The sequence below is a fragment of the Mesoplodon bidens genome (assembly GCF_964165515.1).
Source record: "Mesoplodon bidens genome assembly, chromosome: 1".
Lineage (NCBI taxonomy): Eukaryota > Metazoa > Chordata > Mammalia > Artiodactyla > Ziphiidae > Mesoplodon > Mesoplodon bidens.
This window is the reverse complement of record NC_138176.1, coordinates 4,899,059-4,916,339: the sequence shown is the minus strand read 5'-3', so window position 1 is coordinate 4,916,339 and position 17,281 is coordinate 4,899,059. Positions and strand designations below refer to the sequence as shown.

At 47.5% G+C, this 17,281-nt stretch overlaps 1 protein-coding gene across 1 annotated transcript; it reads right to left on the bottom strand.

The window, feature by feature from the left end:
* Window positions 1-2,416: 2,416 nt before the first annotated feature.
* On the bottom strand, window positions 2,417-15,380 carry CLRN3 (clarin 3; the record flags this gene model as incomplete). The annotated part of the gene is made up of 3 exons (XM_081247160.1): window positions 2,417-2,697; window positions 8,557-8,736; window positions 15,152-15,380. The coding sequence occupies 3 exons, from the start codon at window positions 15,378-15,380 to the stop codon at window positions 2,417-2,419; spliced, it is 690 nt and encodes a 229-aa protein (XP_081103286.1).
* Between the last annotated feature and the right edge of the window lie 1,901 nt (window positions 15,381-17,281).

The following is a 17,281-nucleotide window of genomic DNA, read 5'->3' as shown; positions in this document are numbered from 1 at the left end:
AAATTACTATTCAATGGCACTTTTTTCCCTGAAAAAAAGTCAGTCCCCGTCCCTGCCCCACGGACATTCACTAAAAGGCCCATCTCGGGGGCCAGGGCAGGAGGCCGGAGTTAGGTCAGGGCAGGAGGCCAGAGTTGGGTCGTGCCACATTGCTTGTGGCTGTGAATAGTCAGCAAGCCCTGTCCTTCCTTAAGAAGATTTCCACTGAACACACAGGCAGCTTCTTAACTTTCTACCTTCAGACGTAGTAAGAGAGCAAAGCTCTTCATCTCCCGAACTGTGAACTGTAGTTCCACTTACCTGATTTTCCCGTGTCTTAAATGGTTCCTCAAAGGCCATTTATGACATAAGGATTAAGATAGTTTGTCCTCTAAAGAAATCAAGCTCTCCTCCAATGGTGAGATGGATAAACACAGTCTTCACCAGCTACAGAATCTTTTGTACTGATACAGGATGTGAGGGCAAATTTGTTACCCTCATCTGTTTCCTCGTTGTTACCCATCCTTATTATCAAAATCTGATATAAAATTCAAACTTCCAAAGATCATAAATGTTTTGAGCTTCAAAGAATTTACAACAGTTTCACTGTGGGTAATCATATTTTTAATATGTTCAGTTTCACACTAAGTTGATTTATTAGAGTAATTTTGACTTTAGTAGGATTTGGCGGAGGGAGGTTATGGAGAACTGACCTTTCAAAGAATGAACACAGTTTTGTGGATAAGAATGGATTTCACACGGAATTAGTGACTGCTTTTTGAATGTCTGTTTTAACTGTTCAGTTGTGATCTCCGTGGGCGCAGGTACCTGGCTTAGCAAGGCATTAATCACATCGCAGGTATTCAGTGCATGTTTCTTGAATGAAAAATGTTATTTCTAAGACAGATTGTTAAAAAGTAATGGGTAAGAAGATGGTTAATCTCTGCTAGTTTCACAAAGGATGTATCCTCCTGTCCAAAGAGCCGCTGCTTTTTAAATTACACTAAGAGAAGTCTGCTTCTTTGGGCTCTGGTTCCATCAAGGTGTGAAAGGTGATGATTTCAGAATTCTGTCAGTGCTCTGGCAAGCCCAAAAGATTCTCAAAGTGATTTTCCGGGAGAATATCCTACTGGCGAAGTAGGTTTAATCCATCTGGTGTCTTTTAAAATATTCCAGGTCACCCACTGTCCTCTCATGAGGCCATGAACTCGTTCCATCCACCTGTTCTTAGAAGGCAACCCATCAGCTGTGCTGTGCACCTGCCCTGCTGTGCACAACCCATCACCTGTGCTGTGCACCTACCATCAGGGTATGGCTGCAAGCCATAGAGCTGGAACCCATTTCTTAGCCTCTGGCTGGGCAGGAGTCTGCTGATGGGTGATACACTCCCACCTGACCATCTACACCTGTGTCGGGGACACTGCAGCAACTAAGCAGAGGGTTGGTTGATGGGGTTTTTAGAACTTACCACAATATGACTTTTCTCTTTTGACTGAATTCACCACAATCTTTTCAAAGCAAAAATATATTTAACCTTCTTAGCATGAGGCTGTGGGGCTATAATTTTAATCTTTCCTTGATCTTCTTCCTTCCTAATCTTTTCCCTACAAAAAACCCATCTTGGGGCTTCCCTGGTGACGCAGTGGTTGGGAGTCCGCCTGCCGATGCAGGGGACACGGGTTCGTGCCCCGGTCCGGGAGGATCCCACATGCCGCGGAGCAGCTGGGCCCATGGGCCATGGCCGCTGAGCCTGCGCGTCCGGAGCCTGTGCTCTGCAACGGGAGAGGCCGCAACAGTGAGAGGCCCACGTACCGCAAAAAATATTAAAAAATTAAAAAAATTTTTAAAACCCCATCTTGGAAAATAAAAAATGAATATCAACATTTCTACTCACCATTGGGTTTAAGTTATATTGGCGGTTGAGGGTCCAGAGGACCAGGTCATACACCCCTAAGTCTCTCCTTTTGCTTCCAACACCTGGTCTAGGAAAAACAAGTTCTGAATCTCTCTGTGCCGGGAAGTCTTCGTTCATAGAGTGGAATAAAAATGCATGGTCTCTCCTGAGGTGAATGAGATCATAGATACCAAAGTGCTTTGAGCAACTCAAAGGGAAGGTGCGTAACCCAAACCTTTATTACCTAAGAGATTGAGACCAGGTCAGAAGGGCCCATAGGCTCACAATCATTCTACTGCTTTGAACACTGCAAGGACTGGAGAGCTTTCTTTTTCATCTTCCCCACCCTCACGGGAAGAATCCGTTTTCAAGGGTACATCAGTTATGAAGAACATAGTGTCATGAGATACAAAAACTGTCACAGAATGACAGTCAAAGAGGCCTTCGCTTTACCTGCTGATCATGCAGACAAGCCAGCCAGTTACTGCTCGGGGAGCTGGCATACAACAGAGTAGACCTAACCACCAAATGCGGGTACAGAATTCAGAATAAAATTCCATCCCTTGGGGCATATTCCATGGGCTTTTTCTGCTCCTGCTTCCACTGGTATCTGGCCTTCTGGTAGAAGATGATGATGACCACGGTGAGTGTGTTTAAAAGAATGACGAGCAGGATGAGCCAGAAGGAGTATCCGTAACTGTGGGAGGTTCCTTGGTGAGTGATTGCTGGATAAAGCGGGTAGAGCCTCTGGGCCAGCTCTTCTGAGAGGTGATTGGACTGTGTGTTCCCCACAAAGAGCACCATGGTTAGGAATACGAAGGATGCTGAAAGGAAGAAATAGTGTCATAGATAACACGGTGATACATGATTTAATGTCACTGCTTTCCGTTATCACACGTACTCTATGGGTATTCACTGAATATCTACACTGGGCTTTACTCTGTCTTAAGCATTAGGGAGAACATAAAAGAAATGAAAGGTGCGAGCTAGATCCTAGGCTCCAAATGCTAAAGAGCATGCAGAGCAGTTGTGGACAGGGACCAACATTCAGCTCAAGTCCTTTCAGAAGGAGCTGCTCTGCCCACTTGCCTGGGCAATGAACCTAGCAGGTGTACTGCCTGAGTGATGAATAAATGCTTGAACACGGGGGTCAACGGGGAAACTCTCTAGAGAGACCCGCGGGATGGGAAGGCTGAGGAAGGACAAACAGAAAAGGCAGCCCAAACAGAGACTCGTGGTGGTTGATGAACTCAGAGCATCCGGGTCTGTGAGGCACAAGCTCATCTGATGGGGAGGGGTACTGAGGGTCCTGAGCACTGGATACAGAGGATGAGCCCACCTGGAGAGCTCTGAATGCCGGCTCGGGAGCCGGGGTTTCATTCTACACACAATAGAGCACAGCATTTAACGAGGAAGGATCTCTTTACTAAACTCATTTTAGAAGAGCATTTTAGTAGCGTATATATGTCCATGCCACCACCAAACGTAAAATAGATAGCTAGTGGGAAGCAGCCGCATAGCACAGGGAGATCAGCTCGGTGCTTTGTGACCACCTAGAGGGGTGGGATAGGGAGGGTGGGAGGGAGACGCAAAAGGGAGGAGATATGGGGATATATGTATGCGTATAGCTGATTCACTTTGTTTTACAGCAGAAACTAACACAACATTGTAAAGCAATTATACTCCAATAAAGATGTTTAAAAAAGTAATAATAATAATAATACCTACCTGGAAGGGTTGTTGTAGGAATTAAATGAATTCATATAAAAAAAAAAAAGGAGAGCATTTAAAATTTTTATCTTCCCTTTTTTATTCTTCACAATGTCCTTCACTAGAGCACATTCCCGCATTTTGACTTTGGAAAGCTCCTTTGGCCTAGTTAAGGAACATAGCTCTGGAGTCAGAGAGAGCAGGGTTCAAGGGCTCCAGCTACTGGCGCTGGGAGATGAGTTTAGCTTCTCTGAACCTCATCCCTCATCTTCCAAAGTGGGCGAGCTACAGACACAAAGTAGATTCATGGCTGCTTAGGACTGGGGATGGGCTGGGGGGAGGAGTTTCCTTCTGAGACCATGAAAATATTCTAAAATCAACTGTGGTGATGGTTGCACAGATCTGTGAATACACTAAAACCACTGAGTGGCACAGGTTAAATGGGTGAACTGTATGGTATGTGAGTGATCTCTCAATAAAGCTGTTTAAAAAGGCGGGAGGAGGAAGGTCAGGGCGCAGACGTTCCAGACTCGCGATGCTGCCGGTGCACCGTCCGGTGGGGCGGGGCCTGAGCGCGCTGGGTGGCTGTCCGGGAATCCCCAGGACGGAGGTCCTTTGGGACACAGGCTGCGTGTCTCGTCATCTCCTGACATTTACCCAGAACTAGAAGGACATTTTGGCATCAAACTTGTCCTGATTGTAACCCACACCCAGGGAACGGCCCTCCAGAGGCCCTAACGAGAGGGCTTCTACATGAGGTGTTCTCACTCTCCGTGATGACCGTCTTTCATCCTCAACCTAATGGCTTTATTTATTAATAATAAAAGGAGTGGGTACATACAAAACCCCTCCTCTCTGTGCTATGCGTCTCACACTCCTTAATTACCCTTCATCGTGCTCTTGGGAAGTTTCTAATGAAAGCTTAGTCATAAAGGGGTAGGATGGAAATGGGTTAAATGCTTTTTCCTGAAGTGGATGCTTTGATTTGAATTGGGAGGGGCCGCCATGGACACGGATGCTGACCTGAGCCCCCTGAAAAAGGGCACACCTCTCACAGCCTGTCATCCGGCTTCTGGGAGAGAAGATTTATTGGGCCTGGAGGGAGCCCCTGGTAAAGGAGGAGGCCCTGAAGGCTCGGGACACTGGCTTCCCACCCCAGCTTGTCCCCATCGGGCTGTGTGGCCTGCCGGGTTACTCTCTGCTCTCGGTTCCTGGACTGAGGATCAAATGTGTTGGGACACACCGTCTGCAGGGTTCTCTCGGGCTCCATCATCTCTCAGACTACAGTTCTATCCCCTGGGGTCAGGGTTGCGCCATGCCAGGCTGGGGTCAGAGGGCACAGGGGCCTGGGAGGTGATGCTGGTATTTTTCTCCTCAAAGCAGAATCCCAGGGCTTCCCTGGTGGTGCAGTGGTTAAGAATCCACCGGCCAATGCAGGGGACATGGGTTCGAGCCCTGGCCTGGGAAGATCCCACATGCTACAGAGCAACTAAGCCCGTGCGCCACAACTACTGAGCCTGAGCTCTAGAGCCCGTGTGCCACAACTACTGAGCCTGCGCTCTAGAGCCCGTGAGCCACAACTACTGAGCCTGCACTCTAGAGCCCACATGCCACAACTACTGCAGCCCGTGCTCCTAGAGCCCACATGCCACAACTACTGAGCCCGTGTGCCACAACTACTGAAGCCCGTGTGCCTAGAGCCCGTGCTCTGCAACAAGAGAAGCCACCGCAGTGAGAATCCTGTGTACTTCAAAGAAGAGTAGCCCCCGCTCGCCACAGCTAGAGAAAGCCTGCGCACAGCAACGAAGATCCAAGCCAAAAATAAATAAATAAATATTTCAAAAAAGCAGAACCCCCACCCGATCCTTCAGAAACAAACTAGCGAACCACTCCCTCTTCTTCCTTGCAGCCAAGGAGAGGGTGTCCAAGCCCAGCCTGGAGAGGGGTGTGTTGCCCTTTCCTCTGCCTCCAGGACCCCTGTGGGCAGCCTGACCCTTGCCCTCTCCCCACGGTGACCCAAGGCAAGGACACAGTGATGGCATCTCTGTGGCCAAAACCCTCTGCAGGCTGAGCCTCCCATGAACTGAGTTTTCACTAAGTTCCCCGACCAAACTCGAGGCCCAAGTCTGCCCTATCAAAGCTGGAGGCTGTGAAGGCCTTCAGAGGCAAAGCCAAATGCTGAACAGAGAAGCAAAGTCAAAGTCTCCGAGTGTGTTTCTGCCCAGCTCACAGCCTCTCTGTGTGTCAGGACTTGCCCCAAGCCTGGGAGGGAAAGTGGCGGGAGTTTGCTGCCTGGCAAACAATTCTGTGTCGTTAGAAGCAGGTGGGGACCAGGGTGAGGGAAGCTGCAGGCCCCATGTTCCATGTTTTCCTCCACAAACGTGCCCTGTGCAAAGCCAGCGTAGACTCGATCGTGGAGAAAGAGGCTGAAAGCCTGGGGCTCCCTCCTGCCGAGCTGGAGCCCTGCAGGTGTAGACCGACGAACGGGGTCCGGCTTTGTCCCGCTGGGCCCCCATCGGACCTTCCCGTCTGGTCCGAGAGCCCGATGTTCCTCTCGGATCCATCCTCCCCAGCTCCCAGGTGGTCAGTCCTCTGCCAAGGGGCTCAGTCAGTGAATTCAACCCTGCCGGCCATGGAGCTTGCTCCAGAAATGGAGAAGGGCAATTCTAGTGAGAGTCCGATTTGGGGGGAAAAGTCGCCTTTCCTCCTGGGGTTGCTGCATCGGTGACGGGCCAAGAAGGGCTGGCAGCCCTCTTGCCTTTAAGAGGACCAGCTCAGCTGCTTAATGAACAGGGAACACTGGAGGAGAACAGAGCTCTGACGGTGCTGGCTGAGACCCTGGATCCAGCTGTACCTGAAGCCACAGTGTCCCTTAGCTTCTTAATCATATGAGCAAAAATTAAAATAATCTATTTTTTACCCTGGCAATGAGTGCCAATGAGTCTTGCCTTTGCTTTGGTTGATGGAGGTGAACGAGCATACTAGAAACAGCTTGGGGCTAGGAACCCTGGCATCTGGATGAGGATCTCTGACTTTAGAGCCAATTCCCTCAGCTCCACTGTGAGCCAGGCAGCAGGAATACTCATTCCGCAGGACTGTTGTGCCTGGCCCACAGCAGATGCCCTTTAAGTTGGGGCATTTGTTTGTTTTTACCACCGGGTAATAAAATCACAGAAAGAAAGGAAAGGGCTAGTCATGTGTGGATGTGGCTACACGAGCCTGACACCAAACGCTCAGAGCTGAGGGGTGAGCGTGGTGGCCATGGTGCAGGCTTGCCCAGGGCAGCCCAAGTTTCCACCAATGCGGTGCACGACAGTTATGAACTGCGCTTGCTTGAGCAGTGAGTTGCATGGCTCTCCCTTGTATCCATGCTGGGCTGGGACTGGCTCACACATCTCCTCAACCATTAGCTTGAAAAAGGCCACAGTGGAAGTGTTTACACACTCGCACCAGCCAGGGCCGCAGTCAGGGCTTCCCTCCCCCAAGAGCCAGGTGTTCGTTCTCAGCACAGCACCGCTGGGAGCCACAGCACAGGGGCCCCTCCAGCCACCTGCAGCAGCCCGTGTGAGGACGGCCTCTCAGCAGGAGGACAGGAGAAAGCTGCTGCCCAGAGCGCCTCCTCTGAGGCTTCCTTACAGCCTAATATCCAGGGCACCTTTCCTTGTCCCTGAACATTCCTGGTCTGTGTTAAAAATGCACCACCGGGCTTCCCTGGTGGCGCAGTGGTTAAGAATCCACCACTGCAGGGGACACGGGTTCGAGCCCTGGTCCAGGAAGATCCCACATGCCGCGGAGCAACTGAGTCCATGCACCACAACTACTGAGCCTGCACTCCAGAGCCCGTGAGCCACAACTACTGAGCCCACGTGCCACAACTACTGAAGCCCATGCGCCTAGAGCCCATGCTCTGCAACAAGAGAAGCCACCACAATGAGAAGCCCGCGCACCACAACGAAGAGCAGCCACAGCTCGCTGCAACTAGAGAAAAGCCCGCGCGCAGCAACGAACACCCAACGCAGCCAAAAATAAAATTTTAAAAATTTATATAAATAAATAAATAAATAAAGTAACTTATTAAAAAAAAATGCACCACCTGTGGCTTACACGCAAGCACCTCCAGAGCCATCCGGTTAGTAGGGTGGGCTGCTTCTGACCTGATCTCGAGATCAGGTTCTCATGGTGGAGAGAGGGAAGGAGCAGGAGAAACCCGGCTGCCCGGTAGGGGCAACGAGGCTCCCACGTGACCATGTCCCTGGGCAGACACAGTGGCCACAGAGTCCATGAGACCCAGAGAAAGTCCAAAACACTGTGACTCAAGCTGGGCTCCACTTCCCATCCCCCACCCCAATACCTTTCCCAGCAAACAAGTAACACAACCTAGCAACACCGCCCAGCAACATCCGGGACTCACAGGTTGCCCACAAGAAGGGCACTGGCCCCAGAGTCTCCAAAATGACATTCTTGGTGGCTCTCCGTGCCACAATCAGGTTTAGATTTTAAGCCAAGTTGACTGCTGTTCTATGAGGGCAAGAAGGAGACTAAATAACACACATGCATGTGTGTGCATGTATGTTCACGTGTTGACTTCCACACACCACGTGGAGCCTAATTTGGAGTCAAGCACACCGCAGGAGCCCAGGGAATGCTTTGTGGATGCGTGTGTTTTTTGTTCAACTCCTTACACCAGATACTCCAAAGCAAAGACTGGGTACGTCATATATTTTAACTCCTAACACGCCTTCCTCACCTCACTCCGGTCTCTTACCTGGGCACCTAAAACAGAATTTTATTTCCAAAGATACTGAATAAATGCTGTAAGTTTACAAAAATAAACCTCAGCCGCCAGCATGCAACTCAGCACACAGGGGGCCCTCTTAATGCCCATGGCTCGACCGTGACCGTGTGTGTCTACGTGTGTGAGAGGGAAGCAGGGGGACAGAGGCAGAGAGCGCGTCCTCTCGGCCGATACTCACCGCTGAGTCCGCTCCAGGTGTACACCCCCATCGGCCCCAAGAACGTCTGATAGGGGTTCCTGATGCTGTTGTACAAGGTGAACACAGAGCTCAGCAGCGACGTTAAAAAACTGAGGACCAGGAACACGATGACCACGAAGTGCAGAGTCTTTGGGGAAGAACTGTTCAATGTCCCTAAAACTAAAGCAATGTTTGGTAAGTACGCAACACCAAATGCAAAGACCGACTCTGGACCGGAGGGCAGGTCCACCCTCGCGCACCCCATTCTACCCGCTTAGGCACTGGGGTTAGAAACTGTCAGCCTTTTCATAAAATTTGCTTTTTTTTTTTTTTTTTTTTTTTGCGGTACGCCGACCTCTCACTGCTGTGGCCTCTCCCGTTGCGGAGCACAGGCTCCGGACGCGCAGGCTCAGCGGCCATGGCTCACGGGCCCAGCCGCTCCGTGGCATGTGGGATCTTCCCGGACCGGGGCACGAACCCGTGTCCCCTGCATCGGCAGGCGGACCCCCAACCACTGCGCCACCAGGGAAGCACTGCATTTTTCTTAAGTGCAGGGGAGCTCCAGACGTGGATATGCACTTGCATAAAATGAAACACAGGTGCCCTGGGCCGTTTGCCATCAGTTCCTGATTTTGCCATTCTCCTCTTTCTAACCACCACCAGCCAGCCTCCCCAGACATCTGTTTCCTCTGCTCCCTCCTTGGTTTACAAAATGAGCAGACACCAGAGACGCACTCTCCCCACACTTACCTGGAAACCCAGCCATGCGTTTATATACATCTCCAAGAGCAGCCAGTGTGTTTCAGACCCTTAGGAGATTGCCACCACATTCAATAAAGTGTTTACCAAGAGGGTCTGTGAAAGTCACAGAAACAGAAGGAAAAAAGTAAATTGGGAAAAAGATTTCAGAGTCCTTAGCAATGTACTAACACCATCATTGGGAATTACAAGGTGTTAGAACCATGATGGGGGTGGGAAAGAAAAAGTAAATGCTTCCTTCTTTCTATTCCTGATTTTCAGGTCCCCTGGGAGCGGGCAGGAGCCTCTCACATCTTCACCCCAGAGCAGCTTTAAAGAACAAAAACCAGGATGGCCACGGAAGCCTTCTTGTTCCGCTGTGGATGGCACATTTTCAGGAATGGGGCCCTGGGAGCCAGAGGAGATCTGGAGCCTCCTCCTGAAACGTGTCCTGGCAGCAAGGAGCCCTCTCTTTGCAAGGTGGCCTTTTCCATCACTGCGTCTCCTTAGTCATTTAAAGGTTTTTCATTCTGTGTCTCTACAACATTTACTCTGGATCCTAATGCTCCTTTTGGAGCGACGCAGAATCCACTCCCTGCTCTCCTGCCTGGAGCCTTTCCCAGTATTTGAAAAGAGATATAAACCCCAATGTGTTCTTCATAGACGGGATTCCAAAACTCCTGCCAGCCTGGCCCCGACTCTGCACACATTTAGTCTGACTCTACCTCCCTACCCGTGCTGGCCAGACGGGCTCAACTCTCCCGATAAGATGTGACGATACTTGTGTGGGGCCCATCCTCTCTCCATCTCTGAAGACCCACATGTTATTAGTTCAGGTGTTTTTCTTTTTAAATCAGCGGTACTTTGTGAGGGAGGTAAATTTCCTGTCATCGGACGGAGGGTGGGCATGAAAGAGATTTGGCCAGCAAATCTGCCTTCAGACATCTGGACGTTGGGGGTCTGGTTGTAAACACCCTCGTGTGTGAGAGAATTCATCCTGATGGCCACGTCACGTGGCCAAGGCCAGGGCTGGAAGTGTCTCCAGACAGAGCGGGGATACAGGCAGGCAGAAGGGTGTGGCCAGCGGACAAGAAAGGAGTCAGGAAAGACAAGGGGCCGGAGAAAAGAAATGTGGGCATGGTCTCCCGTGAGCACAGCTACAGCCCTTCAAACCCCACAGGAGACCAGAGAGGACAGAAGAGGGAAAAAACAGTTCAGCAACACGGAGCCATGAGTTCACCACTCAGTGAGTCGGGCCTGGGTGCAAAGTTCAGCGCACATACGTCCAGTCTGCTCATCCCTAGCAGTGCCCAGCCCTCATCGCAATTTCTGTTATTAACCCATGGGAAGGGCTAAATTCTCAACGCAGCTCCCTTTGTTATGCACTCCAAGTAAGAACTCTGAAAGGCATCCGTTAAACTGAGAATGCGGTCCTCTCTGCCACCCACTGTTGCCTGCATGGGGATGGGCGGGGCCCGATGGGCCCGGCCCCGCCCTCCGGGAAGCCTTCTGGGCTGGGACAGTTCCGAAGGCCCTGCCCTCGAGCCCGAGGCTGTAGCTCCTTTGCCTGGCTCACCCCGGAGATGCAGTGGTGAGGGCTTGGCGTGGCTGTGATGTAGCACACACCTATTTTGCAGCTCGTGGAAGATGACACCAGAATAGGAAAAACAAGAAGCAGGACACACCTGTTCAGAGGTGCAGGGTCAGATGCTGCAGATGTTTCCAAGCTTAGTCACCACCGGCGAGAACCACTCCCCTCTGTTCCACGCTCCCACAGCCTCTGCCTGAGCCGGAAGGAGGGAACCCCAGCATCGAATCAGAAGTTTGCTGGGGACTAAGTGACCTCTGTCCTTAGCCAATAAGACAAAATTTGGATACTTAACTAGAAAATAAAAATTTCAGCATGGGAAAACTGTCCTGTGTCCAAGGCACCAAATTGCCCTGGGGAAACTTTCTTATTAAAAGCTGTAAATGGATGTTCATTTGCAAATGGTGAACATTCCACCTTTTCAGAGTAGATTAGAAAGTGACAGTCAGGTTTGACCTTTTTTTGACTGTTGGTAAGATCTACTAGACATCAGTTCTCAAAAGGGAGTCCATTTGGAGCCTACTGACTCACACTTTTCTATGAATTAATGTGACAATTTATCTTAATTTTAACTGCCATATTTCCAAATTCTGTTTCGGCCTTCTGAATTCCCTGCCACACAGGTATGACAGCTGTATCTCCCCTCCCATTCCTGGCTCAGAACTCAGACAATGAAAGCTGGAAATTCAGTGAAAGTTGGCGAGCATGAAATCACGATCAACCTCCACAGCATCTGACAGCTGCTCTCTGCCTACAAAATTAGCAAATACATTCTGTGCTTTTTCCTTCCTTTGAGGGGTCAAGCGTCGGAATCGAGAAAGCCACCTCACAATTGAAACTAATCGCTCGGATTCTGGCAGCCCCGGGGAAAGAGGCCACGGCTCCCGCAGCTGGGAGGCCGAAATGTACTGGGTGGTGGGTAGTGCACACGTGGGGGTCATCAGGACATCCGGGCTTCCTGTGCATGGACATTTATACTCAAGCCCCACTGGCCACCTGGCCCTTCTAGCTCTGGTTTTCAGGAAGTCCTCGGAAATTGACGGAGAGCCAGTGGCTCTTTTGTGTGGAGGAATGGCCTCCACCCCCTCCTCAAGCACCTGGTCACCAGGGGGCCTGACCCAGTGGAGCTTCTCAGTCCCTGGACCACAGTGTATCCCTGGAAGGGCTCGTTAACTCCATGGATCCCAGAGTGTGGCCTAGGAGCTCTCCCAGGACATCCCAGCAGATGGCTTCAGCCTCTAGGAAATTGACAAGGGTTGTCTCAGAAAGAAGGATGGGGTGAAGCTTTTTCTGCCCCTTTCTGCTACACCGCCCAGTGTGGTCATGCCTCTGGGGGAAATGATAGGTTGCTCCCACCATGAGGGAAAGTATGGGATGTGTATGGGGTGGGGTGGGCAGATAGGAGAAGTAAGAAGGGGCTTTTTGTAAATTCTGGAGATATAAACCTCTTTTCTTCAGTTCAGCCTTTCTTGCGGTTCATTGATTTTTGCAGCCGACTCACTTTCCTCATTATTTTTAGCTTGAGTCAATAGTACAACTTTGAGTTCCCCCGGAACAAACCGGGCAGGTAGTGAAAAGAGACTGGTGGGCAGAGGGAGGCACATCTGGGGTGAAACTGCCCCTTGTTCTCAGAGTGACCTGCACACACCTTTGTCCTACAAGTAGTGTGGGCTGATGGATTTAACTGATGGTGTCGGGGCCTTTCTCTAGAAAGACTAGGTGGTGAGTCCACCCAGCTCCGTGCAGTTCCGCTTGGGATCAAAGCCCCTCACTCACATAGTAGCTGCTCAGGAAGGTTTTTTTGAACCAAAATTAAATATCCAGAGTCTTTGGAGTAGCAAGGCAACGTGCTCACTGGTGGACACCTGGCACTTTTCATCTGGGTGTTGGACAAGCTGGGATGCCTCTGGCTGAGGCTAGTAGAACTTCTGGTGAGCCTGAGCTGCCCGAACAATCTAGCTACACTACGGAGAGTTTCCTCCCCAGGTTGGACTGATTCTTTTCCTCACCAATTGGTGTATTGTAGGCGGAATTATTTTGGCAAGTTGAACTCAGCCATCATCACTTCATTTCAAAATCTATAGCCCCAAATCGGCACCATGTAATAAATCCTATGTAGAAATATAGCAGAGCTTTGCAATATTCATTACTCTTTGGAGATTTCAGTGTGAACTCATCCTAGCTAAGAAACTGACATGGTTAACTTCTCATACAAAAAGGCAATCCACCACAGCGGGGCAGGAAAGTGGCATTTATACGATGATTTTATTGTACTGCCAATGGTTGGTTTCTGATTGGAACTAAGCCCATGTGGTCCTAAAGAACCTGTCTCACTGCGCGTTTGCAGTTCTGCTCCCAGGGGACCATGTCCACACGCCTGCACCAGCTGAACCACCATCTACATTCGGGTTACGTGACTTTTCCCTCTCCGAGAGGACTGTTTGCAAGTGTTCCCAGTTCAAGGACTGCTAAAACCATCAACACTGAAGACCCCCTGGGCTCTGAGGGGTCCCTAGCAGATTTTAACGCCCTGCAATTGTGCAGCATCTCAGTGCTTGGGAGGTCATTTATTTTCTATAGCCCCTGGGGTGACTGGAGGCAGTGACTTGAAGTTGGAATGTGGTTCTCTGGGGAAAAGAGGAAAAGTAGGGAAAAAAAAAAAAGAAAAGAAAAGAGTAAAAATAGAGAGCCAGGCAAAGCGAATGCAAATATTCCACCTCCTCTGTGGTCCCACTGGGCTGCCTGCCGCCTTCAGAGCTATCCTTGACCACAGCTGTCCCTGCCCTCCCAAAGCCACCGTGCCCGCGTCACTCCCATGGGATTCTAGAACCAGGCGCTGACCCACCCAGGCCTCCTTGGTGCCACTCTGGATGTAGGGAGTCAGGGATCTCATTGAAGTCAGTTATCTCAGATTGGAGCCAACTGGTTCCAAACAGACACTGTATGAAAATCAAAAAATTCACAGGCTGTTTTCTCGTATTTTAAAAATTTTACAAGTGTCTGGAAATTCAGGAAGTAGAACAAATTTTGGTTTTGCAAATGCTATTCACAGAACTGAAAGTGGTAGTGAATCTTTGAAAGTCTTCTTTTCTAGTCACCGCAAAGAGAATAGTCTTCATTTTCCTGAGGACCTGAGGCTGGTACCGGAGGAGATGTGCAACGCTGCTAAAATACTGGGGGAGTCGCTGCTTTTGCTAAAGTCTAAAAGGCAAATTTGTAATTTGGAAATATAACTATGTTGCTCTGGATTTAAGGAAATCATTTCATTAATAAAGTCACAAATTAGAGCTAGAACTTGGAACTAATGTCAAAAGCTAATGTCCCACCATTATGCGCGGCATGAGGGCTAAACATTACATATTTGTATAAGGCAGAAAATGATGTACGTTTATAAGGAAAGAGGTAATGACTGCATAATACCTGATAAAGCCTGTGTAGTGAGCTGCACGCAACACCCTTCGAAACAAAGTCAATTTAAGGTGGTAAACAAGTTACAAATTTGGTTTTAAATTTAGAAAACATAATGGTATATATTCAAACTTCAAATGCCAAACAAATAGCTAAATTCAACTTATCATTCTCAAGGAATTTTTGTTTTCCACCCATTGAGAGTAGGACATTAGTGTGTATGAAATCAGAAAAAATATTTAGGAATTCCTGTAAAATTTTCGATTTTATAAATCGAATCGACTTTATAAATAAATCGACTTTATAAATAAAGTCGAATTTATTCGACTTTAATATCAGTTCCAACAGCAATGAGATATTTTGGAGGTAAGACTGCAAATTCAAATCAGTGAAAGAAATGAACTTGAGATATAAGGTTAAGAAATTGTCCATATTTTCTACTTTATTTTTTCCTTGCGTAGATGCCAGTAATTAAGTTCTGGACAGAGGTTCTTGCTCCAACTAAAAATCCACAGTCAATACAGTTAAAAATGCTGTCGCTACTGGCTGTAGATTACCATGTTGGTGCTCCATATTTTTACTTAACTATTTACCTATCAGTACACTCTGTAGTACCCTTTAAGCATAGCCTCTGCTAGAATGATTTAGACTGTTTTTCTAATAGACACAACCAGAACCGAGGAAGCTGAAATAATGATTCAGTGAATTTTCAAAATTAAAAATATGCGTTCATATCTACAGCCCAGCTAAGTTCACAAGGAAATTATTTTTGAAGGGCTATTTGGCCCAAATACAGGACGGTATGAATCTTACCCAGTTAATTCAATCTCACTGTATCCATTCAAATGAGTTATGATTTACCTCCAAAACTTTTGTCTGCTTCTGCAAGTCCATGATTCAATTCTTGAACACTCTTCCCATGAAAGAGTCCGTAGGTGATAATCACACTACCATTCGAAGAAGGGTCACTAATGATAACTGTACTGCGAATCCATTCTTGAGTTGTAAGAATAGAACAAATTACGATGAAAGCCCCCAAGCTTGCGACAAAGCTGGATAAGAACATCAATCTTTTCGTTGCCGTAGGCATCTTCTCAGGAAAATAAGGATCCTAGGGTAAAAAAACAAAGATCTTTTTATAATATTTCTGGACCTTCTCATTTGGAGTCCAGTATTTAGAAATGGAGTCTAACACTTGCTTGTAAAATATAAAACCTCTCTCTCCATGAGGAAGGGTCATACTAATGAACATTGGACTATGAACATGGTCATAAAGATTTACAGTAGCTGAACTTTGGTCTGGAGTAAGAGGTTGCTATGGTTACAGCCAACCAGCAGGAACAAGGGGGTAGGCATGGTCTTTCCAAGACTTCCTCAATCACACAATTAATTTATAACTCTTTTCAAATGCCTTGGAAGGAAGTTCAGCCTGTCACGTCCGGAGAGAACTAGAATTCCTAAATAATGAGGGAGCCGAGGATCCGTACCCCCCAAATGTTGCTGATTCTAGCAGCCGACAACATAGAGCCCCACTTACCAAGGTTAATGACTTGACCCTGACAAGTGTTCCAAAAGGAAACCCTAAGGAGATGAAGCCCTTGCTAAAGATACTGGAGAGTGGAAAGAGAAAAGTTGACACCTTATTTGTAGACCTTGATAAAGAAGTGCACCTTGCAAATTTCCTCTTTCAAATTGGATCACACCTGCACATTATTTAATTATAACTTGAGAGGTTTCATCTCTCTTTCTCTTTCGTTCTCTGATGGAAGTTGTTCTGAACATTCCTGCTTTAAGTCTTTGGGACTCCATTCTCCCTGCTGAGTGGCGAATAGTTTGTAAATGATAATTTCTGGCCCTCAGAGGAAGTCCCCCATTTGGCAAGAAGATCATTTCTCGAGATGATAAATAGATGTTCACAGCACATTATGTACACTTCTTTTTATTATATTCTTTATCTGGCTATAAAGTAATATTGTATATGCACATTTTCATCCTGTACTTTTCTTGGATAGCACCTAACTTATTTGTGGAATGAGTTGATAATGTCTGTCTTTCCCACTAGAATAACTAGACTATGGACCAGGAGGTGGACATGTTTGTTTGGGTCACCACTAGACCCAGGGTCTGCCAAAGAGCCTGGCACAGCAGACACTCAGCAAATATTTGTTGAATGAGTTATTGGGGATATATGTACAAATATTCCACTATTATGGACATTTATGTTGCTCCAAACTTTAAATTATAATTGAAAAAGAACAATGCATGAACATCCTTCTAGATAAAGCATATCTCTGAGTATTTCCTTGCTTAGATTTCTAGATGGGAGTCAAAGCATGTGAACGTTTTCTGAAGCTGTTGCTATGCATTGCTAAGTTGCTCATCAGAAAAAGTTGTACCAAGTTAACCACACACCCTTAACACAGTGAATGTGCATCTTTATCTTCACAACGTTGTACATTATGGGGAAAACTAGTTTTTTCTACTTAAGTCTATTCATTTTAACTACATTTTTAGGGATAGGACAAAATTTCCATAGTTATGTCCTTCTAGTCCTTCTTCCGGTCTGAAAATAACGTTATATCACGATACAAGCATTATATATGCTCGTTAGAAAAAATATCAAATGGAACTCACAGAAAAAAGGAAGATAGCAAATATAATTTAAAAATTCATCCTAAAAGAAAAAATTGTGTTCATACTTGGGCAATGACTTTTATACCCATATCCTTATGCCCATACACGCTTATATTAAAATCAAATTCTACTCCGTGTTCTATTTCGTAATCCTCTGTTAAAAACCTCAACAGTTTGTCATAGGACTCCCTTTCATGCCAATACATCAGGTTTACCATTGTATGAAGTAATCAGAATTTATTTATACATATCCTTCTTGGTGGACATTTTAGTTTTAAGAGTTTTTTATATGGTACATTCTGCATGTAAGTCCTTTACTAGATATATGTTTTGCGACTATTTTCTCCCAGCCTCTGG